A 27,016-nucleotide genomic window follows, 5' to 3' on the forward strand; every position below is an offset into this window, starting at 1 on the left:
CACTCTCCAATCTTCAGGCACCTCACCCGTGACTATCGATGATTCAAATATCTCGGCTAGGGGACCCACAATTTCCTCCCTCGCCTTCCACAATGTCCTGGGATACACTTCATCAGGTCCCGGGGATTTATCTACCTTGATGCGCTTTAAGACTTCCAGCACCTCTTTCTCTGTAATATGTACACTCCTCAAGATATCATTATTTATTTCCCCAAGTTTCCTAGCATCCATGCTTTTCTCAACAGTAAATACTGATGAAAAATATTCATTTAGGATCTCACCCATCCCTTGTGGATCCGCACATAGATGACCTTGTTGATCCTTAAGCGGCCCTACTCTCTCCCTTGTTACTCTTTTGCTCTTTATGTATTTGTAGAAGCTCTTTGGATTCTCCTTTGCCTTATCTGCCAAAACAATCTCGTGTCCTCTTTTTGCCATCCTGATTTCTCTCTTAACCTTACTCCTACACCCCTATACTCTTCAAGGGATTCACTTGATCCCAGCTGCCTATGCATGTCATGTGCCGCTTTCTTCTTCTTGAGCAGGGCCTCAATATCCCAAGTCATCCAGGGTTCCCTACTTCTACCAGCCTTGCCCTTCACTCTAAGAGGAATGTGCTTACTCTGAACACTGGTTAACACACTTTTGAAAGCCTGCCACTTACCAGACGTCCCTTTGCCTTCCCACAGACTCCCCCAATTAACTTTTGAAAGTTCCTGCCTGATACCATCAAAATTGGCCTTGCCCCAATTTAGAATTTTAGCTTTTGGGCCAGACCTATCATTCTCCATAGCTATCTTAAAACTAATAGAATTATGGTCACTGGTCCCAAAGTGATCCCTCACTAACACTTCTGTCACCTGTCCTTCCTTATTTTCCAAGAGGAGGTCAAGTTTTGCCCCCTCTCTAGTCGGGCCATCCACACACTGAATGAGAAATGCCTCCTGAATACACTCAACAAATTTCTCTCCATCCAACCCTCTAGTAGTATGGGTGTCCCAGTCAATGTTGGGAAAGTTAAAATCTCCGACTATCACCACCTTATTTTTCTTGGAGCTATCTGTAATCTCCTTACATATTTGCTCCTCAATTTCCCGCCGACTGTTTGGGGGCCTATAGTACAACCCTATCAAAGTGATTTCCCCCTTCTTATTTCTCAGTTCTACCCATATAGACTCAGTGGCTGAACCCTCGGATATATCCCCTCTCAGTACGGCCGTGATGTTTTCCCTAATCAAAAGTGCAACTCCCCCTCCTCTCTTACCTCCTATTCTATGTAAAACAAAGCTTACAACAAGTCATGGAAGGAAGAGTTGTATCTCTTGCTTCACAATTATAAAGTAACACCTTACTTGTTTACTGGAAAACTTCTAATTGCACTCATCTTTGCACAGTTATGTTCACATAGATTCATTGACATTTACAGCACAGGAGGAGGCCATTTGGCCCATCATGTCCACTCCAATCAACAAAGATCTGGTTACACTAATGCCATTTTCCAGCACATGGCCCATAGCCTGGAGATTATGGCAGCACAAGTGAATATCTAAATACTTCTTAAACGTAATGAGAGTTTCTGACTCAGCCTTCCTTTCAGGCAATGAGTTCAGATTCCCGCCATCCTCTGGGTGAAAAGGTATCTCCTCAACTCCCCTCTTAGCCTTCTACTTCTTACCTTAAATCTACCCCCCCTGGTTATTGACCCCTCTACTAATGGAAAAAAGTACCTTCCCAGCCATCCTATCCATACCCCTCTATCTTATACACCTCTATCAAGTCACCTCTTGACCATTGCTGCTCCAAGTAAAAAACCCCAGCTTATCCCATCTTTCCTCATAGCTCAGATCCTCCAGCCCAGGCAGCATGCTCGTAAATATCTTCTGCACCCTCTCCAATGAAAGCACTTCCTTTTTAATGTGGTGACCCGATCTCTAGTACTCCAGTACTCTAGCTGTGGCCTAACCCAGCATTTTATACAGTTTCAGCATGATGTCCCTGTTCTTGATTTCTATGTCTTGGCTAATAAATTCAAGTATCCCATATGCTTTCTTAACCACATTATCTATGTGCCCTGCCACCTTCAGGGATCAATGGGTATGCACTCCAAGGTCCCTCTGATCTTCAGTACTTTCCAGGGTCCTACCATTCATAGTGCAATCGTTTGCTTCGTTAGCCCTCCCTAAGTGCATCACTTCACACCTTTTTAGGTTGAATTCTATTTGCCACTGCTCTGCCCATCTGACCAGTCCACTGATATCCTCCTGCAGTCTACGGCTATCCTCCTCACTATTTACTAACCTTCCAATTTTCATGTCAAACACAAACTTCTATGTCTTCCTGACCTACTCCACAGAGCTAATGGCCAAAATATATGTGAAAGTGATTAAGAACAAGCATCTGTAGTATTTTGCTTTTGTTTTGATACAGTAGATGCTAAGAGGCTGTTTCCCCTTGTTGGAGGGTCTAGAACTAAGGGTCATAGTCTATTTTGGGTACAAAGGGAGTCAAGGAATATGAAGATAAGGTGGAAAAGTGGAACTGACTTTGAGGTTCATCCATTATTTAATTGAATGACAGAATAGGCTCAAAGAGCTATATGGCCTATTGCTCCTATTTCTTAAGTTTTTATGGCAGGGCTTGCCTATGGCAGAACTTAGTTACAAACCTGCTTGTTATATGTCAGCATGTTACAGAACTCCACCATTGATTGGTTGAAGCCTCTGCAGGAACTGCTCTTTAATTATGTGTGTATATCTCTGCTTGAATATTCTAGTGTAGGGGCAGCAATGGGAGGATATTGAAATCTCAAGTTTGACCTGGCATCCCCATGTTGATTATTCTCATTTTTTGCCAAAAGGCAGAGATTAGGTAATTACGAGTGGGAAATCTGTGATTGTGTAGTAGAAAAAAGGGCAGCACCACCACAACAGCCACAAAGATACTTTGATAACAGAGGGAAAAGAACAAAAGAAACACAAGCAAATTTCAGCAATACCCTCATAATGTTGCAACCTAACTGTTAGTTTCTGTAAGTTGATTTTCATATGTAGCTCAGTACTTAGCAACTCTGAACTCTTGTATAGACGGGTAAATTGTGTGAAATAAGCAAAATAATGACAAGTTGCATTAATTATGTAATTATACACTAATTTAAATGCCTCTGGCACAAACTGACAGCTGATTCCTATAATAATAATAATGAAGGAATGCAAAAAAGACAGGGTTCCAGGATAATGGATCTCCATCCAATTTTTAAATGAATTTTATACTCAAAATTTGGGCATTGCCAATCAAAAAATCCAGGCTAAGGTATATGAGTTTTTATTGCAATATAATGTGATTCAAGGACCTCACTTGAGTTTTAAATAGGACATGATTTCTATGTCGGTCAATAAAATGTTTCCTTCAATGATTTTGTTTAAAAAAATTATTCCACGGCAAATTCTGATTCATGTCTGTCTGTACACAGTTCACTGAATCTGTGCAACATATTTGATAAAAAATGGAATATGGAAATTCTAAAACATTGTAATAATTGAAGTTAAAACCATTTAATTGACAAGTGAATGTTTAAAATCACTATCCATTTTTGCAATGCATAAATGTTTATAGAATAAACACATAACATTATAGCTTGGTGTCACGTATCATTGAAAGTTATCCTGAATGCTGTTTAGTCCAGTAAGCTACTAAGTAGGTTTTCAGGCACCACATATTTCATACCTTATGCGCTCCACATGCAATTATCCATTCTCTTTGTTCTACAACAGCTGCCAGCTTTTGAAAAATATCTGAAATGAAATTCAAATCAAACAGCATCTCAACAATGTCAAAATATCTGTACTCAAATCACTATGCAATACTGCATTGCAAATTATTCTAACAGCAAGCAAAATAATTTTAGTAATTTCATTTTAAATGTACTTTCTCTTAGGTATTTTCAGATTAGAGAAACTGCAAAAAGATTCCAGGTATACAATACTGGAGTTTATCAGCGAAATTCTCCTCACTGTTAGATAATGCCAAGATGCTTAGGATAAGTTGCTTCTAACCCGGAGGTGTACAAGTACGAGTATTAAATTTTAAATGTATTCATCGCTTAGATTGAAAAAAAAATCAGTAGAATTAAAACCCTCCCCCTACACAAATTAGATATTCTGTTATGGGGAACCACGATTACATGGTCGTTGTGTCATATCAGGACTGACACTTCCATTAATTTTTCTTTAAATTGGTGATGTGAACATGATGATGATTGTTCTTCTTTCTGCTGCCCGATCCAAATTTTACACAACTGAGTCTAGTAAATTAGCTAGTGTAAACTGAGTCCCAAATACTGGGAGTACATTGATGTTATAGATTTATTGATAAGATACTTTCTTTAGTCTCCTGAACATAGATCAAATGAATCAACAATTTGTGCATTCTACAAAAAGTTGTTGAAATTTTGCCTGCAGAAATAAAATTGAATGGCAGTCCACCTATACACAGTGAGCTGGAATTTCTGCTTGGTTAACATTTAAAGAGAAATCTAAACACCTTGTTTTGTCCAATAGAATAATGCCACAAGATTCCACTTTTTAAAGCAAAACAGAAAATGTATTGTTTATTTGGAACTACTTAATATGGTTTATAACTATATATGTTATTTATTCAGGTTTACTTCTGATTTCCTCAATAATTCTCTCATAAGACACATCAATCTTACCCAAGTTATTTATTTCTGTAGTGACCACATAAGTATCCCAGAGTCCTCTGGAGAATTGTCCTGAGCTTCACCTATTCTCAGAAACTTTCAGTTCCCGTCTCTTGACTGTAAATGCCTCAATCCCTTGTTCTGGTTTGTTCCAAGCTAATCCATTGGTTGTTTTCTTTGCCACAAAACTCTGCACAGCCCACTGCAGATTCTTCCCCTGGTTCCGAATGAGAGAATCTTCCAGCTTTGTTCTTCACAGATTTCAAACAGAAATTAAGCCTCACCCATATTCCACATAGTGAATGATGGAATTAGGATATTACTTTGCTTACAGTGCAGGTCTATCTAACTGTCATTTATTTTAGCTATCTTCTTTCCTTGTGCTGCAAACTGCATGAAGTCCAAACTCCAACTAACTCTCCCAGCAAACAACCAGATAACTTCCCTAAGCTCCACACATCTCCATGATGACATAAACTGCTCTGGGATGTTCTCAAACTGACTTTTAGATTAATTATCCCTCATTTACAATTTCTTCTTTGATCTAAAGTAAATGGGTTTTACAACCTTTCAGGGTTCACTGAGTGCCTTTAAACTAATTTAGCTCTACCTCTCAAATCAAAACCACCTTTCTGGAATTCACTTCTTAGCAAGGATTGTAGACATCACATATCCAGTTCTTTAGCTAAGCAAGCCCTCCTGCTGTTTTACAATCTTATCTTTCTAGCTGTTAACCTCAAGTCAACATGTCCCCAAACATTTAGGTGTAATAGGCTCAAAGCTTGCTTTAATTGCATTTTTTACAGTTAAACTATAATTCCAAGAACTAAAAATTATGTACAAAAGCACTAGATCTCTGCAAAACTGGTGAAAATAATTTATATCATGAGATAAATGAGTGATTTAGTATGTATGTTAAACTTTATGCTGTAATTCATTAAGCACCTATAATTCCTTTTAGCAATTTGGCAACTGTACTAAACCAACATACATTTCAACCGTTCATGCTGCATGTCAGGATTTTGTCTCAGCATTTAGGAAGTTTCAAAATATTACAGTGAATCTGAACCTTAAAGATTAAAACTTTAGAATCAAGCTTTAGATGTTTTCATCACTATTATTTACAAAGGTATGCTTTACAAACATGCCCCTCCTCATCCAACAATCAGTTTCAGTCTGTTCCTCTTTAATCGGGCACAAGTGAATCCCGAGTTGATGCCCGACACCTACGTACAATTAGCATTCAATTAGCAGGTTCCATTCATTCTCCTTAAATAAAAAGTTAATTTATACAACCAAATATCAAAACAAATTAAATCAAAGATCTCCGTATTTTGTTCAAAGCCTTACATTATGAGACAGTCCTCCTGTAGAATCCAATAAATTCTTTATGCATGCATTTATTTTTTTTAAATGATCAGACATTTGGCAACTTGCATCCATCTATTTAATAAGAGACTTCCTTATATCCAGCAATGCCTCAAGCCAGCAAGTTAAATCTATTACCTTTTCTCACTTACATTTTTCATAGACTGAATATTATCCTACAACATGGGTATACTATCCTACATAACATGGGTATACCATCTTCAATTTGGCCATTGTAAAATATCTCACTTAAAATATATAGCAAATAGAATCTCAATCCACTGCCTTACATTAGCCAGCGCTTTGGCAGCCAAATTACTTTACACAGATCTTTTTTCTTAGCTTCCCAAGCTAAAGGACAACAATTTATATTCTTACCCATTAGAAAAATTCCAAATTCAGTTGTACTATCATACCCATCAGGAAGATTACCATGTGAATCATCACTAAAAATGACGAGTTTTATGTTCATTGGGTCACACCTAAGGATGGCATTTATCCAGTTTCATCTTTCTTAATATTTAATTGTGCTTAAAACTTTCACTACTGCAGGGTGTTTCACTGTAGTACTTAACTCCAGCATATCAACTAGCATCTGGTCCAAATGACGAATCAAGCCTTGCAATTGCTCTGTTTCATCTTTAGTTATAACATCATCTTTCTGTGATGACCTAATACATTAACCCAGAAGGGAATTAACCCTCTATAATTAGGATTGTTGATTTAAAGTCATTCCAGATCTACATTGCTTAACAACGGAAGGCTCATAATGGGACTTGGCAGAGTACCAATACTTTTTACAGATTTCACACTTCTCACTAATTGCTTCTATGAACCTCATAAAATCTTCCTCAACCACACCTGTAACTTTTATTTGAACTTATAACATATGACAAGTGGGGTGATAGAAACACTTGTTTTGTTGAGGGGATACAATAATGTATTGGTGGGTAAACTGAAGATCCATGACTTCCTTTCATGCTTCATATTTCATTTGTGCCTTTTTCATACAAGTTTATGCAGCAGCATTGGTATGTCACTGGAGACTATATCAGTAGTTTAAAAATGGTTTAACTTGGGCTATTTTAAATGGAATTACAACCTCATTGTATTTCATATATCCCTTTTTATATTTTATATCCCTTAATCCTCACCACTTAGTGAATCAAGATAACATCTGTCCCACATTCTGTTGAAATCCAATCACTATCTAATACTGAACAGTTAAAGGAGTCATGGCATACAGTCATCAGTAGACTAAAACTCATTACGACCAGTATAATTTGTTTGGATTCATCACCTTCATCCTGTTCTTCAGAATGATCATGTTATGGTCATTCGAAGACTCTGCCTCTTCTTTGGGCAGTTCACCACATAATGATACTTCAAATCATCTGAAATCTTAGTTAACTGTTCCTTGGAATTCCAGGGATTTGTTGGCCTATTGGTTTTCCAACGTTGTCTTCTGCTGGAATAACTAGTTCTACTCGAAGTGACTACATTCCTAGTATGTCATCTTTAACCCTTTGAATGTATTGGCACCCGTATCAGGGCTATTTAGAGTCTGACAATCATTGAGTCTTCTTTTTATCATTGCAGAATATTGCATTTGCTCCATAAAGAAAATGACGCAGGCAGGAAAGGATTTTTTCCCCCAGGATTTATTTTGAGACAACAAATATCTGATCCATTTCTCCAAGAATAGAACACCATTAGAACCAGTTACCTGTTTACGTGTGATACTTTGGCACAATCCAATAAATTAAACACAAGTACTTAGCCAGAGATCCCCAAATTTAATTTTGTCAGTCTTTTATAGAATCTGTTCAAGTCCATGATATGGTGTTCCATGAAATGAACACCTGTTTTCCAAAATATATCAAATTACGAGCATGCTTCGTAGGCACTTAACAGATAATCTTTCTTCTAGGTTTTGCCCAAGAATTCTAATAGAGGACCCAAATTTCCATCAGTATCCATATGAGCAACCCTCTCACAATACTTTACTTTGAGGTTATTTCTTCCAGGAAGTGACAACACCAAAATCATACCTCGTTTCCACTTTGGTTGGGAACCCAGGTGCACTTGTGTATGGTTCAGACTCCACGAACATTGGAGAATAATCATGCACCAACAACTTGCACTTGCTTTCATTTTCCAAGTAGTGACTAGGATTTTAGCTTTCTGTACAATTTTCTTTTCTTGGTTTCAATCATCACTTTGGGCAACCATCCTCTGACATCAAGTTATATTGTATTCCTAGTATTATACAATAAGTATTCGCATTCCAACCATTATTCATGTAAATTGAGTCTGTGTCTTTATATGCCCTGTTTGTGAACAGAATTCCCACTCACCTGAAGAAGGGGCTTGCAGCTCCGAAAGCTTGTGTGGCTTTTGCTACCAAATAAACCTGTTGGACTTTAACCTGGTGTTGTTAAACTTCTTATCAAGTTATATTCCAGAAAGCCAAGTAGTGAAAATAATGCAACAGTCAAACTTTACATAATTTTATCAGCATTTATTTACAGATATACATATTACAAACATGCACCTCCTCACCCAACAGTTTTGGCCTGTTCTTTTTAATAAAAGTAAAAGATAAATCCACAGTTGCTGCCTGCCACCTGCATACAATTATGTACAGTTAATATAAAATTAGCTTTACTGGCAAGATTGTTTTTGCTTTCTAGTGGGATAAATTTCTCCTGGATTCTATTTTCACCATTTTAAACAGTTCTATTTCTAGGGCTGCCTGTAAATTTTCCAGATTTCATTTCCTTGTTCCATTCTCATCCAAAGAACAAAGAACAATACAGCACAGGAACAGGCCCTTCGGCCCTCCAAGCCCGTGCCACTCCCTGGTCCAAACTAGACCATTCTTTTGTATCCCTCCATTCCCACTCCGTTCATATGGCTGTCTAGATAAGTCTTAAACGTTCCCAGTGTGTCCGCCTCCACCACCTTGCCTGGCAGCGCATTCCAGGCCCCCACCACCCTCTGTGTAAAATATGTCCTTCTAATATCTGTGTTAAACCTCCCCCACTTCACCTTGAACTATTAGTTCACCTTGAACTATGACCCCTCGTGAATGTCACCACCGACCTGGGGAAAAGCTTCCCACCGTTCACCCTATCTATGCCTTTCATAATTTTGTACACCTCTATTAAGTCTCCCCTCATCCTCCGTCTTTCCAGGGAGAACAACCCCAGTTTACCCAATCTCTCCTCATAACTAAGCCCCTCCATACCAGGCAACATCCTGGTAAACCTCCTCTGTACTCTCTCCAAAGCCTCCACGTCCTTCTGGTAGTGTGGCGACCAGTACTGGACGCAGTATTCCAAATGCGGCCGAACGAACGTTCTATACATCTGCAACATCAGACCCCAACTTTTATACTCTATGCCCCGTCCTATAAAGGCAAGCATGCCATATGCCTTCTTCACCACCTTCTCCACCTGTGACGTCACCTTCAAGGATCTGTGGACTTGCACACCCAGGTCCCTCTGCGTATCTACACCCTTTATGGTTCTGCCATTTATCGTATAGCTCCTCCCTACATTATTTCTACCAAAATGCATCACTTCGCATTCATCAGGATTGAACTCCATCTGCCATTTCTTTGCCCAAATTTCCAGCCTATCTATATCCTTTGTAGCTTCTGACAATGCTCCTCACTATCTGCAAGTCCTGCCAATTTTGTGTCGTCCGCAAACTTACTGATCACCCCAGTTACACCTTCTTCCAGATCGTTTATATAAATCACAAACAGCAGAGGTCCCAATACAGAGCCCTGCGGAACACCACTAGTCACAGGCCTCCAGCCGGAAAAAGACCCTTCCACTACCACCCTCTGTCTTCTGTGACCAAGCCAGTTCTCCACCCATCTAGCCACCTCCCCCTTTATCCGATGAGATCCAACCTTTTTCACCAGCCTACCATGAGGGGCTTTGTCAAACGCTTTACTAAAGTCCATATAGACGACATCCACGGCCCTTCCCTCGTCAACCATTCTGGTCACTTCTTCAAAAAACTCCACCAGGTTAGTGAGGCATGACCTCCCTCTCACAAAACCATACTGACTATTGTTAATGAGTTTATTCCTTTCTAAATGCGCATACATCCTATCTCTAAGAATCTTCTCCAACAACTTCCCCACCACAGACGTCAAGCTCACTGGCCTATAATTACCCGGGTTATCCTTCCTACCCTTCTTAAATAACGGGACCACATTAGCTATCCTCCAATCCTCTGGGACCTCACCTGCGTCCAGTGACGAGACAAAGATTTGCATCAGAGGCCCAGCGATTTCATCTCTCGTCTCCCTGAGCAGCCTTGGATAGATTCCATCAGGCCCTGGGGATTTGTCAGTCTTTATATTCTCTAACAAACCTAACACTTCCTCCCTTGTAATGGAGATTTTCTCCAACGGTTCAACACTCCCCTCCAAGACACTCCCAGTCAACACATCCCTCTCCTTTGTGAATACCGACGCAAAGTATTCATTTAGGATCTCCCCTACTTCTTTGGGCTCCAAGCATAATTCCCCACTTTTGCCCCTGAGAGGTCCGATTTTTTCCCTGACAACCCTTTTGTTCCTAACGTATGAATAAAATGCCTTGGGATTCTCCTTAATCCTGTCTGCCAAAGACATTTCGTGACCCCTTTTTGCCCTTCTAATTCCCCGTTTGAGTTCTTTCCTACTTTCTTTGTACTCCTCCAGAGCTCCCTCCAATTAAAATTAGCATTTTATTGAGTTGCTACTTTGACCTTTGTCTTATTTATATCCTTCACAATCTTGATCTTAGACCTTACTATGGTTTGATCAGTATTGTCGGGATCTTATCTGTTCTGGTTCATTTCCTGATTCTCGATTCATCAATACTCACTCTTATTGGGGTTTTTACATTCCTGGGTAAGAAGAGCCCTGCACAAATTGCAAAAGCCCCATTCCATCTGCTGCCCCCAGTTTACTTGGGGTAGTTAAAATTTCCCATGGATATTTTATGTAATTCACTTATTTTGCATATTTGCTTGCATATTTCTTCTTCCACCTCCTTTCCATTAGTATGAGATGGTCTGTAATATACCCCCATTAATGTTACCAATCCCTTCTCAACCTGACAACATATGGGGTGAGATTTTACGGCCTTGCTCATCCTGAAACCATAAAATCCAGCCCGAGGTCAACAGATCTTTCCAAGTTCCGCCCCTCGCCTGCTCCATTTCCCATGGCGGGCGGGACGGTAAAATTCTGGCCATGATCTGTGACTTTCATACACAATGCAGTAGTCCTGTCATTTGAATTCTATAAATTGAGAACTGCATTTTGCAACATATCGTAATTATTTGTATTCAGAAGTCTTCATAATTGTGCAACCCTTTATTATTTTATGTTTTATTTTTATTTTAATAATCATGCATAACTTAGGAATTATGATTACTTGTTTTATTTGTATCATGACCACAATTTGGCACATGCCACCATGATCATTTTCTAATAAACCAATTATCTCTCTACCTTTTATTTCAATCCATATGGATTCTATTTCTGATCTGTTATTAGTTATGTCCTCTTTTCTATTGTCATTCTTTTATTTCTAATTATTATGCTATATCATCTATCTTTCTACCTTTCCTATCCTTTCTGATTATTTTATAACCTGTAATATCTAATTGGAATTCCAGTCCTTTATGTATTAATGTTTCCATTACTCCTACTACATCTAGTTCCTCAATATGGATTACTACCTCCAGTTTACATTTTATTTTGGATCCTGTATGAGTAGTTTCATTTGTTTTTACTGGTTGTTCTTTTTACTTTACTTATTAGTGGTCCTCTTGTAATTCTGTTTTTGGCTTTATTTGTTCTCTGTTTATGTTATCCTTGTATATTACCTTGGTCTGACCTTTATTCTCACTTCCCATTTATTTTATCTTCAGATGCTATGCTATTTTCATCAGATCCTTCACTTGGGACTAATTTAAAGTCCCATTTATCTTTTTCTTATCAGGACACTGATCCTAGTTCAGGTGAAGCTTATTCCAGCATTACTGCTCTTTTCTGGCTCAGAACTGATGCCAGTGGCCCACAAAATGGAACGACAGCCCCATCCCACAGAGATCTTACACACACCTTCTGCTCTGCCTGTCCCTATATTAATTAGCACATGGCTTGGGTAGTAATGCCAAGTGTACACCTGCTTGGTCCTATTTTTTGATGACAAATTCCTCATATTCCCAAGAGTATCTCAATTTTCTTCCCTATGTCGTTGGTCCCAAACATGGAACACTATTAAACACATTTCATTATAGAGGAATTTTGTGAAGTGGCAAAGGAATCAATATAATTGTTCAAAGAACTTGAAACTTTCTTTTATCTGAGTTGTAATTGGTTTCATTTTTTAAATGAAAATTTTACAAGCGATAGTGAAATAATGCTCACAAATTGGTTAATTTTTAGTAAGTGTGGAACTTACAGAACGTGATTTGCATGAAATTTGATAAATTAACATGCTTAGCTTCCTTACGAATACTTACAATTTGTAAAAATTGTTGTATTGTAAAATGTATTGTAAAAATGGGCCAGCTTGAATCATTTCAATTATGCAGATTATGTACATCATAGGTTCTGAATTCATCCTCTCACCATGTAGCTCACTCTGCTAGTATGTATAAATGGTGGAGAAAATCTGATGCTCTGGCTTATAATGAGAATTATGCTGTATCCTAATTTTAAACCATATTTTTAAAGGCACAAACTGCAGCAAAATTAAAGCAATATTTTAAGAGTTAACTGCATGTTCCATCCTGATTGTTGCTTCATCACTGGAACTCCAGCTAAGTAGAACTAGGCATTTAATGTTTAAATCTCCAAATATCCAATTCATATTGAGAAACATAGTATGCTAACTGAATATAATGAAAATTCAACAGATGGTTTAGCCTGAACTCTTGAAAAGTCTGGCATAAAGAAAAATAATTTAAACTACTACATTCAGAGAATTTACTAACCACATTTCCAGTATCCGAAAACTAGAGCAGACAATGGGTGGAATTTTAAGTGCTGGCTGATGCGAGGAAACCAGTGTGCATCTCGCCAGTTGCACCATCAGCTTTTCTCGCCACATTGTGCAGCACTCTGTGCAGAAAAAAATGCAGGCATGGCCCACGCCGTCACACTGGGCAGGGTGGCAAAAAGCTGGCAACACCGGGTATTCTGAGAACAGGGCGTCCTGGGGACACTGCCAGGATGCAGTGCTAGGGTACTCCCCAGCCATGTCCCCCTGCCCTTGAGTGCAATACTTACTTATTCATCCCTGGCAGGTTCCTTCCGCCTGGTGCCCGTTTTTAAAAACTTGTTGTAAACTTCGTCAATGTAGGGGGAGATCCAAATGCTGGGGGAACATATGGCGGGGAAGCTATTTAATTATATTATAATTTATTTAATTGAGGTTCCTGTGTTACATCACCAGCGAGGGGTGGAGAGAATTGGAAAACTAGATCTCGCCAGTGAGATTCTCATTTTCCAACTCTTGTGATATTTTGCGCCCACTATTTCTGCTTGCAGTGAACTTGGGCATAAAGTCATGACATATATTTTGCAAGCAAACATTTTCCTATTTGTTCATGTTCATGTTTCTATCCGAATTCCATAAAGTTAGCAATAAACCAGATTTGTAAGAAATCCAATCCCCAACACAAATGTATATGGTATAAATTTGACTAATGGATTAAAATGAAAATAAATACTTGCAATTTACCCAGTATTTTTCAAATCCTCAGCAAGTTCGAAAAAATTTCTCAGCCAGCAAATTACTTTGAAATGTCACTACTGTTATGCAGGAAAATGCAGTAGCCAATTTGTGAAGAGTAAACTTCCACCAACAGCAATCTGATAAATGCCCAGTTGATGTGTTTTGGTCTTATTGGTTGAACAATGAATAATACCTAGGACACTGGCAGAGTGCTCTACTTTTGTCAGTTTTTTAAGCATTTGCAATATGGCAAGGCTGTATTTATTAGCTATGTTTAGTTGCCCAGAGGGCATTAGAACTTAATCACATAATGTGCAGTCACTTATGCGCCAGAACAAATTGAGATGGACAGTTCCTTTACTCAAGGACATTGGTGAATCAGCTCAGTTTTTGAACAATCTGGCAATTTTTAGGATCATTTTATCCAGTGTCAGCTCATAAATTACATTTAGTAAACTTGTTTTCGAAACTTGCCAATGATAGGTTGTGAAATTACAACTGCTGGATTCCTAATAATAGAACTACATGCCAAGGCAGACAGAACCTCAGTTTAGCATCTAATCCAAAAGATAGCACAGTGGGAAAAAGCAGCACCCTATCAGTACTTCAATCAAAAATCAGCCTAGGCATTTGTCCTGGAATGGGACATGATTCCAAACCATAGAACCATAGAACCATAGAAAATTACAGCTCAGAAACAGGCCTTTTGGCCCTTCTTGTCTGTGCCGAACCACTTTTTGCCTAGTCCCACTGACCTGCACTTGGACCATATCCCTCCACACCCCTCTCATCCATGAACCCGTCCAAGTTTTTCTTAAATGTTAAAAGTGACCCCGCATTTACCACTTTATCCGGCAGCTCATTCCACACTCCCACCACTCTCTGCGTGAAGAAGCCCCCCCTAATATTCCCTTTAAACTTTTCTCCTTTCACCCTTAACCCATGCCCTCTGGTTTTTTTCTCCCCTAGCCTCAGCGGAAAAAGCCTGCTTGCATTCACTCTATCTATACCCATCAAAATCTTATACACCTCTATCAAATCTCCCCTCAATCTTCTACGCTCCAGGGAATAAAGTCCCAACCTATTCAATCTCTCTCTGTAACTCAGCTTCTCAAGTCCCGGCAACATCCTTGTGACCTTCTCTGCACTCTTTCAACCTTATTTACATCCTTCCTGTAACTAGGTGACCAAAACTGTGCACAATACTCCAAATTCGGCCTCACCAATGCCTTATATAACCTTACCATAACACTCCAACTTTTATACTCGATACTCCGATTTATAAAGGCCAATGTACCAAAGGCACTCTTTACGACCCTATCCACCTGTGACGTCACTTTTAGGGAATTCTGTACCTATATTCCCAGATCCCTCTGTTCAACTGCACTCTTCAGAGTCCTACCATTTACCCTGTACGTTCTACTTTGGTTTGTCCTTCCAATGTGCAATATCTCACACTTGTCTGCGTTAAATTCCATTTGCCATTTTTCAGCCCATTTTTCTAGTTGGTCCAAATCCCTCTGCAAGCTTTGAAAAGCTTCCTCACTGTCCACTACACCTCCAATCTTTGCATCATCAGCAAACTTGCTGATCCAATTTACCACATTATCATCCAGATCATTGATATGCCATCCTAACTTAGAGATAAGATTTTATGCTAATAAGCTGATCTGACACCCTAAATAAAATAAAATGAGAAAAAAGTTCATGAACATCGAATAATTGAATCCTTTGAAGTTGCGTCATTTACTTGTAATTAAATGAATTGAACTTACATGTCACAGTGACCAATCTGTCAACAACAAACTGCTGTCCTCCATATCCTAGATAGCCATGTGCCACTGTTTCCATATACTGCACAGAAAGAAAAGACACAATTGTTATACACATTTGAAAAACTATAAAATTAAATAGATTTAAAATGAAATGCTATTAAGCATGAGGATGTACCTGTGCCAAGCTCTCAACACCTCCAAGTTCATTGAAAACTTTCTGAAATATAAATGAGCACCAGCACAAAAATATTAATATTCACTGAGTGATATTAAGAGGCAAAGTTCCTTAGATCAGGTGAAACAAATCCCGATCACATCTAAGTTCACAATATATTTACAAAATGTGATTGTTGATATTAAAAACTGTAGAAGTGTGATTGAGAGTCAATAGACTAATGCCAGCTGATTAGGGCTCCAATCCACAAGTAAGGCTGAGGTTCCTTTAAGGTCTTCTCTTTTAATGATAGTTGCACCTGGAGCACAGCGACTATCACATAACATAAAGGGGGAGGTTCAGGTAGAGTTTGAGAGAGGATTAGATTTGAAGAGTTAAAGGATGGATAGAATGATCTTGACTACTGTTACAACTTTGCCCAAATATCCAGATGTGCTTCAACACAAGGGACAGTAAGGGCATGCGTGATGGGATCAAAAAGGCAACAGGTGCATCAGCAAAGAACATTTTTCCATTGAAAACAAAGACAAGGGAAACCATCACTGAGTGCAACAAACAGATTGAGACACAGGTACAACACTGCATTGAGTTGTAGTCCAGGAAAAACATCATCATCAAGGACAGTTCGTACACCATAGACAGCCTGCCTGACATGGAAGATATAGATACCAAAATCACAGTGGAGGAGCTGTGCAAAGCTATTGACTCACTTGCCATTGGCAAAGTTTCAGGTCACGATGCTGCATCCCTGAACTCATTAAGCACAGGAAACCAGCACTCCTGCAGAATCTACACAAACTTTTTTATCTCTGCTGGAGGGAGGGGACACTGTCTGGGATTTTACCATCGCATAATGCCCGTTTTCAGGTGCGATGTGGTCGTAAAGTGGGGCGTAAAGCGATTAGCGCGATTGCCACCGGTTTTTGCGACCGGCGCCATTTTACGAGCGCCAGATTTCTAGCGCGGTCAGCATCTCACCGGAAATGGGTGAGAGGCAGGTTAATTTATTGAAATTTATTTAAAGAAGCATTTACATGTCATTAGCGAGCCCAGCACTTAATTGTCCGGCTCGTCTGCCTTTATGACCTCGCCAGGAAAGGTTCTTGCCGGCGAGGAATAGACATACTCCCCATGAACGGGGAGCAGTCGACTTGGCCTCACTGGTGGAACCAGTGGCCATTGAGAACCCTGGGAAGCCGAGGACAAGGGGGTGCCCTTTGGTCAGTGCCAACCTGGCACCTGGTCAATGCCAATCTGACATCTGGGTAATGCCAGTCTGGCACCTGGGCAATGCCCACTGGGCACCACCAAGGGCCGGGTCAATGGGGAGCGAGGGGTCTCTGCCACTCTGCAGCGATCATTGGGCGGAGGGAAAGAGAGGGGGCCTACTGCCACTCTGCAGTGATCAGTGGGGGGGGGAGAGGGGGCCCGCTGCCACTCTGCAGGGATCGGTGGGGGGAGGGGGGGGAGGGAGAGGGGACCCGCTGCCACTCTGCAGCAATCAGTGGGGGGAAGGCAACGGGGCCCCAATTGGTGGGGGAGGGGGGTCTGCAATTAGTCTGGGCGGCGGGCGGGGGGGGGTCAGTGGGGTGTTGTATCTCGGACCGTGGGGGTGGGGGGACAGTTGCTTCAGTCTGCCTGTACTAGCAGAAGCCTGACCGTTATCTCCTTGTCTTTCAGACCCCTGCTACTGCTAATGCGCACGTGCAGAATCAGAGGCCTGCACATGCGCATTACCTCCCTCTGCAGGCTTTCAGGCACGTTAAGCCCCGCCCATAGGCTTCTGCAGTGAGCAACAGGCTCGCTCAAAATTTTGCAGGCAGAGTGTGAATGGGGGGCCTAAAAACATGCCCAAAAGACGGATCTGAAACTCTCCCAGTTTCAAGTCCGCCCAGCACTTTGACAAACAATGGTAAAATACCGCCCATTGTCAGCACATGGATGATGCAAAGATTGTGATTCTTTTTAAGAACAAGGGCAATTGCAATGATTGATTTGATTTATTATTGTCACATGTATTAGCATACAGTGAAAAGTATTGTTTCTTGCGTGCTATACAGACAAAGGATACCGTTCATAGAGAAGGAAATGAAGGAATGTAGTATTACAGTCATAGCTAGGGTGCAGAGAAAGATCAACTTAATGCAAGGTAGGTCTATTCAAAAGTCTGATGGCAGCAGGGAAGAAGCCGTTCTTGAGTCAGTTGGTACGTGAACTCAAACTTTTGTATCTTTTTCCCGACGGAAGGAGGTGGAAGAGAGAATGTCCGGGGTGCATGAGGGCCTTAATTATGTTGGCTGCTTTGCCGAGGCAGCGGGAAGTGTAGACAGAGTCAATGGGTGGGAGGCTGGTTTGCGTGATGGATTGGGCTAGATTCAAAACCTTTTGTATTTTCTTGCAGTCTTGGGCAGAACAGGAGCCATACCAAGCTGTGATACAACCAGAAACAATGCTTTCTATGGTGCATCTGTAAAAGTTGTGAGAGTCGTAGCTGACATGCCAAATTTCCTTAGTCTTGAGGAAGTAGAGGCGTAGATGGGCTTTCTTAACTATAGTGTTGGCATGGGGGGACCAGGACAGGTTGTTGGTGATCTGGAGAGACTATCACATAACATAAAAGGGGAGGTTCAGGTAGAGTTTGAGAGAGGATTAGATTTGAAGAGTTAAAGGATGGATGGAATGATCTTGACTACTGTTACAACTTTGCCCGAAAATCCAAACATTTGAAGCTCTCAACCCTTTCTACTTCGTCCTTTGTGCAACAACTATTGAGGCATTTCGCCACTGAGAATTAAAAGAAAATTATTTGCCCATGTTGCCCTTGTAAGATGGTAGCCATGATGTGGAGATGTTGGCATTGGACTGGGGTAAGCACAGATCACAACACCAGGTTAAAGTCCAACAGGCTTATTTGGTAGCACAAGCTTTCGGAGTGTCGCTCCTTCTACAGGTGAGTGAGGAGTTGTGTTCACAAACAGGACATATATAGACACAAATTCAATTTACAAGACAATGGTTGGAATGCGAGTCTTTACAGGTAATCAAGTCTTAAAGGTACAGACAATATGAGTGGAGAGAGGGGTAAGCACAGATTAAAGAGATGTGTATTGTCTCCAGCCAGGACAGTTAGTGAGATTTTGCAAGCCCAGGTAAGTCGTGCGGTTACAGATAATACGGTATGAACCCAAGATCCCGGTTGAGGCCGTCCTCATGTGTGCGGAACTTGGCTATCCGACACTACGGACTTCCTACAGAAACTCAGCACACGTGGAGCAGTTGAACCAGGAGCACTCCTTGTCACAATGGATGTCTTAACACTCTACAACGGCATCCCCCACGATGATGGCATTGCTGTAACTGCCTCAGTACTCAATGCCGACAACTGCCAATCTCCAGATGCAATTCTACAAGTCATCCGCTTCATCCTGGACCACAATGTCTTCACCTTCAACAACCAGTTCTTCATCCAGACACACGGAACAGCCATGGAGACCAAATTCGCACCTCATTATGCCAAAATCTTCATGCACAGGTTCGAACAAGACCTCTTCACCGCACAGGACGTTCAACCGACGCTATACACTAGATACATCGATGACAGTTTCTTCCTTTGGACTCATGGCGAACAATCACTGAAACAACTATATGATGACATCAACAAGTTCCATCCCACCATCAGATTCACCATGGACTACTCTCCGGAATCGGCTGCATTCTTGGACACCGCATCTCCATCAAGGACGGTCACCTCAGCACTTCAGCAAGCCCATGGATAACCTCAAAATGCTCCACCTCTGCAGCTTCCACCCTAAACACATTAAAGAAGCCATCCCTTAGGGATGAGCCTTCCATATACACAGGATCTGCTCAGATGAGGAGGATCGCAACAGACACCTACAGATGCTGAAAGATGCCCTCATAAGAACAGGATATGGCGTTCAACACATCAATCAACAGTTCCGACTCGCCACAGTGAAAAACCACACCGACCTCCTCAGAAGACAAACACAGGACATGGCGGACAGAGTACCCTTCGTCATCCAGTACTTCCCCAGAGCGTAGAAGCTACGACATCTTCTCCGGAGCCTTCAACATGTCATCGATGAAGACGAACATCTCGCCAAGGCCATCCCCACACCCCCACCTCTTGCCTTCAAACAACAACACAACCTCAAACAGACCACTGTCCGCAGCAAACTACCCAGCCTTCAGGAGAACAGTGACCACGACACCACACAACCCTGCCACCACACAACCCTGCCACAGCAACCTCTGCAAAACGTGCCGGATCATCGACACGAATGCCATCATCTCACGTGAGAACACCATCCACCAGGTACACGGTACATACTCTTGCGACTCAGCCAACATTGTCTACCTGATATGCTGCAGGAAAGGATGTCCCGAGGCATGGTACATTGGGGAGACCATGCAGACGCTATGACAACGGATGAATGAACACCGCTCAACAATCACCAGGCAGGAGTGTTCTCTTCCTGCCGGGAAACACTTCAGCCGTCATGGGCATTCAGCCTCTGATCTTTGGGTAAGCGTTCTCCAAGGCGGTCTTCACGACACACGACAATGCAGAGTTGCTGAGCAGAAACTGATAGCCAAGTTCTGCACACATGAGGATGGCCTCAATCGGGATCTTGGGTTCATGTCACACTATCTGTAACCCCTATGACTTGCCTGGGCTTGCAAAATCTCACTAACTGTCCTGGCTGGAGACAATACACATCTCTTTAACCTGTGCTTAAACCCTCTCTCCACTCATTGTCTGTACCATTCAGACTTGATTACCTGTAAAGACTCGCATTCCAACCATTATCTTGTAAATTGAGTTTGTGTCTATATATGCCCTGTTTGTGAACACAACTCCTCACTCACCTGAAGAAGGAGTGACACTCCGAAAGCTTGTGCTACCAAATAAACTTGTTGGACTTTAACCTGGTGTTGTGAGACTTCTTACTGCCCTTGTAAGACTACAGACCTTGGTTGAATGCATTTATCCAGAATCCCAGTGTGGTTTCAGAACTGGAAGATTTACAATTGACACGATCGTTTCAGTCCAGCAGCTGTAACAACAATGCTATGAGCAAAGAAGACGACTATATATTGCCTTCATTGGCCTCATTAAGGCATTTCACCATTTGTGCAGAGACAGTCTATTTAAGCTGCGGAAGAAAATTGGCTGCCCATGATCTCTGGCTTCCATAATAGCATGATGAGTAAGGTCAGCTATGATGGGTCAACATCAGAATCCCACATTGGGATCGCCCACAGTTGTATTCTGGCACCAACACTCTATGGCATATTCTTCTCTTTGTTGCTGCAATATGCTTTCAGGTCATCCACAGAGCATGTTTAAAGTTTAAAGTCAGGAAGATGAATATTATGGTTCAGGATGTTGCCATATCACAAATCAGCATTGACAATGTGATGAAGGTTAATTAAGCTTTACAATCACCAGCAATCTGTCACTTGATGCTGAAATCAACACACACTTTGCAAAAGCCTGCTGTTGTGTCCAAGTTGAGTAAGACAGTCCTGGAACAATGGCAACCTAATGGACAACCCTAAACTGAAAGTTGAAAAGCCTGCATCCTCAGTGCCTTACACTACAGCAGTGAGAGCTGGACAATATATCTAAGACAAAAGTAAAGATTGCCTGTTTCTACTTCCACTGTTTCATATGTACCCTTAGTGGGAAAGGTTAACAAACTATAGGTCCTGTAAACCGCTAGATACCTAAGCACACATCATTGCTAAATCAATGACATGTGCGCAGGCTCGTTCATATACGTCAGATGGATGATAGCTGTATACCCAAAGACCTTCTGTAAGTGAGCAAGCCATTGATTCATAATGTATTGGACACTCATACATTTGCTACAAGGACACTTGCAAGCATGATATGAAGATGGCCAGCAATAGTGCACACAACTGGGGACAGCCTGGATCTCTGGAGGCTCACTGTTTGGAAGGGCATCAAAAGAGTCAAGGAGAAACAGGAAGCTTAGCTGGAAGAGAAGATGGCTCAGAGAATACAAAAGCCAGTGAATCCGGAAGCTTCTCAGCTCACTGCCTGTATCTGCAGCAAGTGTGACAAAGACTGCCATCCTCCTAGAGTGAGGATCCTGAGTCACATTAGGCAACGTTTAATACAGAGCTGATCACGAGGGCAAACTATTACTCAGGAGACAGAAGACCACCAGGTGATCTCATTTTGTGTAAAGTGCATAATAATTATGATTGGCACTTGGATTGAGCAAGGACTATGGATTGTAAAACAAAAAAATCTCTTAAGATGGTAAGACCCTGTAACAAAATACAATTGGCCAAAAAGTAACGCTCAAGTAAATGATGAGGAGATGCATCAAGCTTTTCTTTCTTATCTTAACCTCTCTCGACCTCAATAACCTCCTACAACCTTCAGAACTCCTCTTGGGAATCCCATTCCTACTTTCCTCTGAGCTACCTTTAAGGCTCCTTACAACAGTCTAATTCCTATTCTCTGCAATTCCCTCCCAAAGCTCTTCTATTTCCCTTTCCTTCTTTCCACAGCAATGTCCAAACTTTTAGTTACTCCTCTCAATATCTCCTCCTTTGGCTTGGCATTCATTTTCACTGATCACAATTTTATGAAATGACTTGATGTATTTTGTCATAATATTTTTCAGTTAATTTTTGGCACATCAAGTGAGAGGTATTTAAACTGAGGAATATCAGATTAATTAGTACAGGCTTGTTTTTCCAATTTTTTGAATCTGGTTCCATTTACAGACCTACATTATTTCAAGATAAGAGATGAACACTAGAGTAATTCATGAATTGTCCCATTCTTTAAACTATATAAAAGGAAATATCGTTTAAGTTCAACATGTCTGAAGTTTTCTTTTTGGGCACAACCTGGAAGTTATGTCTGAAAATATATCCGTATTATCATATTGTATTGATATCATGTTGTGCAATCTTAACTTGTCATGCCTAGCATTAACTGGGCAATAATGAGATCAACAATATTACTGCCCCGGTATCCCAATGCTGTGTCCAGTGACATTTTGAAAGAGATCATTTATGGTTTTTGGATAGAACTGGTTGGAGTACATACTTCTATCACTTCCATAGATTATAGTGCCAAAGAAGCCCAATAAAGGTAAAATGGAAAATATATTTGTGGGGTCTGGAGGAACATGACTACAGAAATTGATATTGGCCAATCTTAATCCAGGAAGAAGCACAGGGGAGGCCATTTGATGTCCTGCAATTCATTGGCTCAATGTAAACAAGGCTGGGATTTGCAGAATTATGGACACCACTTAATTGTCCATCCCATACAATGGCTGGCATGCTTTCCTAGTTTTTAAATAATCTTTCCATGTGAATGTGAGCATCACCAACAAGACCAGCATTTGTAAGCCTATCCCTAATAGATCTTAAGAAGGTGATGGTGAGCTGCCTTCTCAAACCGCAGTTGTCTATTCTGTGGCAGTTTGATACAAGAATGACTTGCTAGGCCATTTCAGAGGGCAGTAAAAGTCAACCATATTGCTATGGGTCTGGAGTCACATATAAGCTAGACCAGACATCAAATTTCCTCCCCTAAAGGGCATTAGTGAACCAGATGGGTTTTTAATGACAATTGATGATCACCATAACTGACTTTTTACAGTTTTATTTATTAATTATGTATATCAATTAAATTTAACTTCTATCAGCTCCTTACGATAGGATTTGAACCTGGGTCCCCAGAGCATTAGCCTCATCCTCTGGATTACAAGTCCATAATTACCATTATGCCACTGAGTCCCCTGCCAGTTTGTATGCCAGTCGGGCGTATAAGTTAACAGAAATTCCACAGTACAATATGATCTAAAGTAACGTCACACCCTTCAATTCTATTTTTCTCTAAATGTATATATGCCAAATGCAGTGGTAACTGAGTAACAGCCTATTAGCTGCTCACAATGTTTCCTGCAAATCAAATGTTTCTGATGTGTAATGCTCAGGAGAGCTGATTGGTTTGTTGTTTTGATTAATAAAATGTACAAAGATGCTTATACAATGAAGAGATGATATGAAATACATCTCAATCTTTGTGTTGACCTCCAACTGGCTAAATTACATGGTGCCATTTTTTTGTTTCTTACTAAATTGACCATAATTATTCATTGGCTATAAATCTACTTTCACTTATCAAATAACATGCTCAGATGATCCTTTTAAAAAAAACAATTTTCCCTCAATTTTCATATTTGACTTCCGTTCATTATGCTTATTGGTAAATATTGCGTTAAAAAAAATTAGGAAATTAATACAAACATGATATAAACCGCTAATTTACATTCTTTTAAATGTCAGTTTTAACATAATTTGACCTAAAAGTTCCAGTGACCCAACTGATGGACAACAGTGTGGCAAGGTGGGAAAGCTGCTAGCCACTTCAGCAAGCAAATCCAAATCCTTGGGATTATGCCACTTAAATTCAGGGAAGTCATCTCTGCTTGTTAAGACAAAGATGTTCATACCAATGGAGTGGAAAAACTCTAAACTGCAACCTGGCACTCTGGGAAGTGACATAAAACTCTTGCCTGAACAGAAGAAATGAAAAAAAAACAAATCTTTACCTTCTTGCCACACCTTCTGGCTAGCTTTGTAATATGTGAGAACCTTCCGTAGATGACTCTTGCCTACACAAATTGGTATGATCCTGCTGAGCGGATTAATGGCAAATTGGGTGTAATTTTCAGAGCAGTTCAGAAATACTTGCCAGGCCGACTTCCAAAATTGGCCCTCAATGTAATGAGGCATGTTTAAGAGCCTAATATATAATGGATATAATGTGAGATGTGAGCAGCAAAAACCCAATTGAATTGCAGTTCCAAGTTAGCAGGCATTTACCAGGATAAACCTTTTGGTGTGATTGCACAACAACTGCTCCAACAAAGTAGAAACTGCTTTGCTAGCAGCATTCCTCCTGTTGCCGTGCTGGGACTGCAGAGCTACATGCATGGAACTGATAGTGCGTGAAGTTCACTATTCTGGTATTTTTATGTGCCCTCTCATCCTGATGTCCATTCTCAGGGAAAAGAGAATGAAGTATCCTTTCTTTGCTTACAGTGCCTGTGACCTCTCTGTGTCAATGTACCACAAACTGAGAAGTTTCTCACATCTGGAAGGATGTTCAGGTGGAGAATGTTAGGGTGATGGTAACCTCCACAGTCACTGAAAGGAACACCCTCACAATGATATGAAGCTCCAAGTTGGTGAAAACCTTTTGTGTGAAGTGTAGCCTGTTCATTGGCACAGCTCCTGGCTCATAGCAAAGTAGGAGTGGTACTTCCCTTTGAGACTAGGACTGCTATGGAGAGCCTTCCTTCCCTTCCCTCTTCTTGGAGCTCCTCCTCCCTGCCTCCACCTTTCCATTTATTGCTCATATTGCAGGTCAAGTGATATACTGTAGCAATTGCCCTATAACTGTGCAAAACATTGATATTTCCATCCTTACTATGATCAGCAAAATGTCCAAATGGCAAAAGAAACTCATTACAGTACCTCCACAAACTTTGCCTTAACAAAGGCAAATCATAAGTATCTCACTTGTTAACTGTTAAGTGTTCCTTTAAACAGCCCCAGAACAAGATTCACATGTTTCGGAAAACCTGTTGTTTCAGGAGTGGTTAACAAAGATGCTGCTAGCACATGCACTGAACAAATTTAGTCCTGGTATTGCATCAGGCCCATTAGGATAGCATCCATTAGTGCACACTGGTGTACCCTCAGTAGTCTACTTCAGCAATGTCACGCAGAAAGTGGTGAGCTGCACATTGAGTGCAAGGAAACTTGAGGTAGGCTTTAGCGGTACCATGCTACTGAATTTCTCACCCAATTAAACTCATTAGTAGAGATTTTCCTGAGTCTGTCCCTGACAACACTGCTTCACTAGGGAATTGGCACCATTTTCGTTTTGTTAATTTAGGTGGGTTTATTTTCACAGGTTTGCTTTGACCCACTCATTTCTATTCAGGAATGGTTAAAAAAAAAGTGAAATAAAAATAACCAGACCAAATCTTATCCAAACAAAAACTTTTTTGAAAGCAAAGACAAATTTTGGTGGCATACCAAACCACCTTCCAGTCAGTGAAAACATCAGCAACAGCAGCCAGTAATTAGCACAATGAGAATAAGTGATAACAAATAATGCAATTAGCTTCAAATTATTAGTGCAACATTACAATATTGGCAAGAAGTCTTCATATATTTTACATAAACCTACAAAGCATTGAGTGAATGAAAGGTAAAGGTCCATTGTTTATTGAACAAACCTGATAAAATGGATCCCTCATTATTAATCTCAGACAGATTAACACCCGGAGAAAATTAGCAGGTGGGACTCTGACCACCCATTCTCTGTAACAAAAAAGATACCATAACGAGTTACAAATTCATCTGTATTGTTGTTAACATGGTGCTTTCTTTGTAAATTATTAATGAGACATAACAGACCTCTGATTATCTGCCAATCAATACCAAGCTCTCTCTTTTCTGACCACATAGTTTATGAAACTCCAAAGCAGATTTCATACAACCTAAAATAATAATTCAGACTTGCTTTGTCAATCTATAATGAATCCAGTTATTAACCTAAAATAACACTCAGTTTTTGTCTGTTTGGACTGCTTCGATTGATCAGTTTAAAGAGTGCACATGTTGGTGGGTATATTTGAGGAGAGACGGAGGTGCATGGAGCACTGGAGATTGTGCAGCTACCAACTGATTGGTGATAGCAGCAGGATTGGTGAGAACAAGAAACAAAGTGGAATATAAGGATAGTTTCCCTGAGGGATGGCACGGGATTGATGAAAAAGAAAGTGTTGACATGGATGGACATGAAAGGTACGGGATGGGACTGGCATGAGAGGGAGTGGAAGATATTGTGGAATTGGGTAAGTGTGGCAAGATGGCACAGACAATTATTTCATACAAATTGTTATTCGAAAGCAAATCTTTGTGCTAAGAAATAAAGACTCTGCTTTGCACAACATGTCTCCGGTCAAGACACCATACCTTGCAACTCCACTCATTCCTCTCTCTGTTGCCATGTGACATGCTGTGGTACTGTGGCCTCTTTAAGGGGGCATTCCCTAATGGCCACATGGTTGGGCTGGACCCTATGGGGTGTTGAGGCAGTAAGCTGAGCCAATTGAGTGCAAGAGCATATATCATGGGCCAGGGGAGGATC

The 27,016-nt window shown here is 40.7% G+C and overlaps 1 protein-coding gene across 1 annotated transcript in view; it reads right to left on the minus strand.

Moving 5' to 3' along the window:
- Window positions 1-27,016, minus strand: part of nek10 (NIMA-related kinase 10) — a 229,702-nt gene that overhangs the window by 175,476 nt on the left and 27,210 nt on the right. The window contains exons 4-7 of the mRNA XM_078200564.1: window positions 26,100-26,184; window positions 15,772-15,813; window positions 15,597-15,675; window positions 3,724-3,791 (exon numbers count right to left, since the gene is read on the minus strand). Of these exons, the coding sequence (XP_078056690.1) occupies window positions 3,724-3,791; window positions 15,597-15,675; window positions 15,772-15,813; window positions 26,100-26,184 (274 nt within the window). The remainder of the gene's footprint in view (window positions 1-3,723; window positions 3,792-15,596; window positions 15,676-15,771; window positions 15,814-26,099; window positions 26,185-27,016) is intronic.

Source organism: Mustelus asterias, chromosome 2 (genome assembly GCF_964213995.1).
Source record: "Mustelus asterias chromosome 2, sMusAst1.hap1.1, whole genome shotgun sequence".
Classification (NCBI taxonomy): Eukaryota; Metazoa; Chordata; class Chondrichthyes; order Carcharhiniformes; family Triakidae; genus Mustelus; species Mustelus asterias.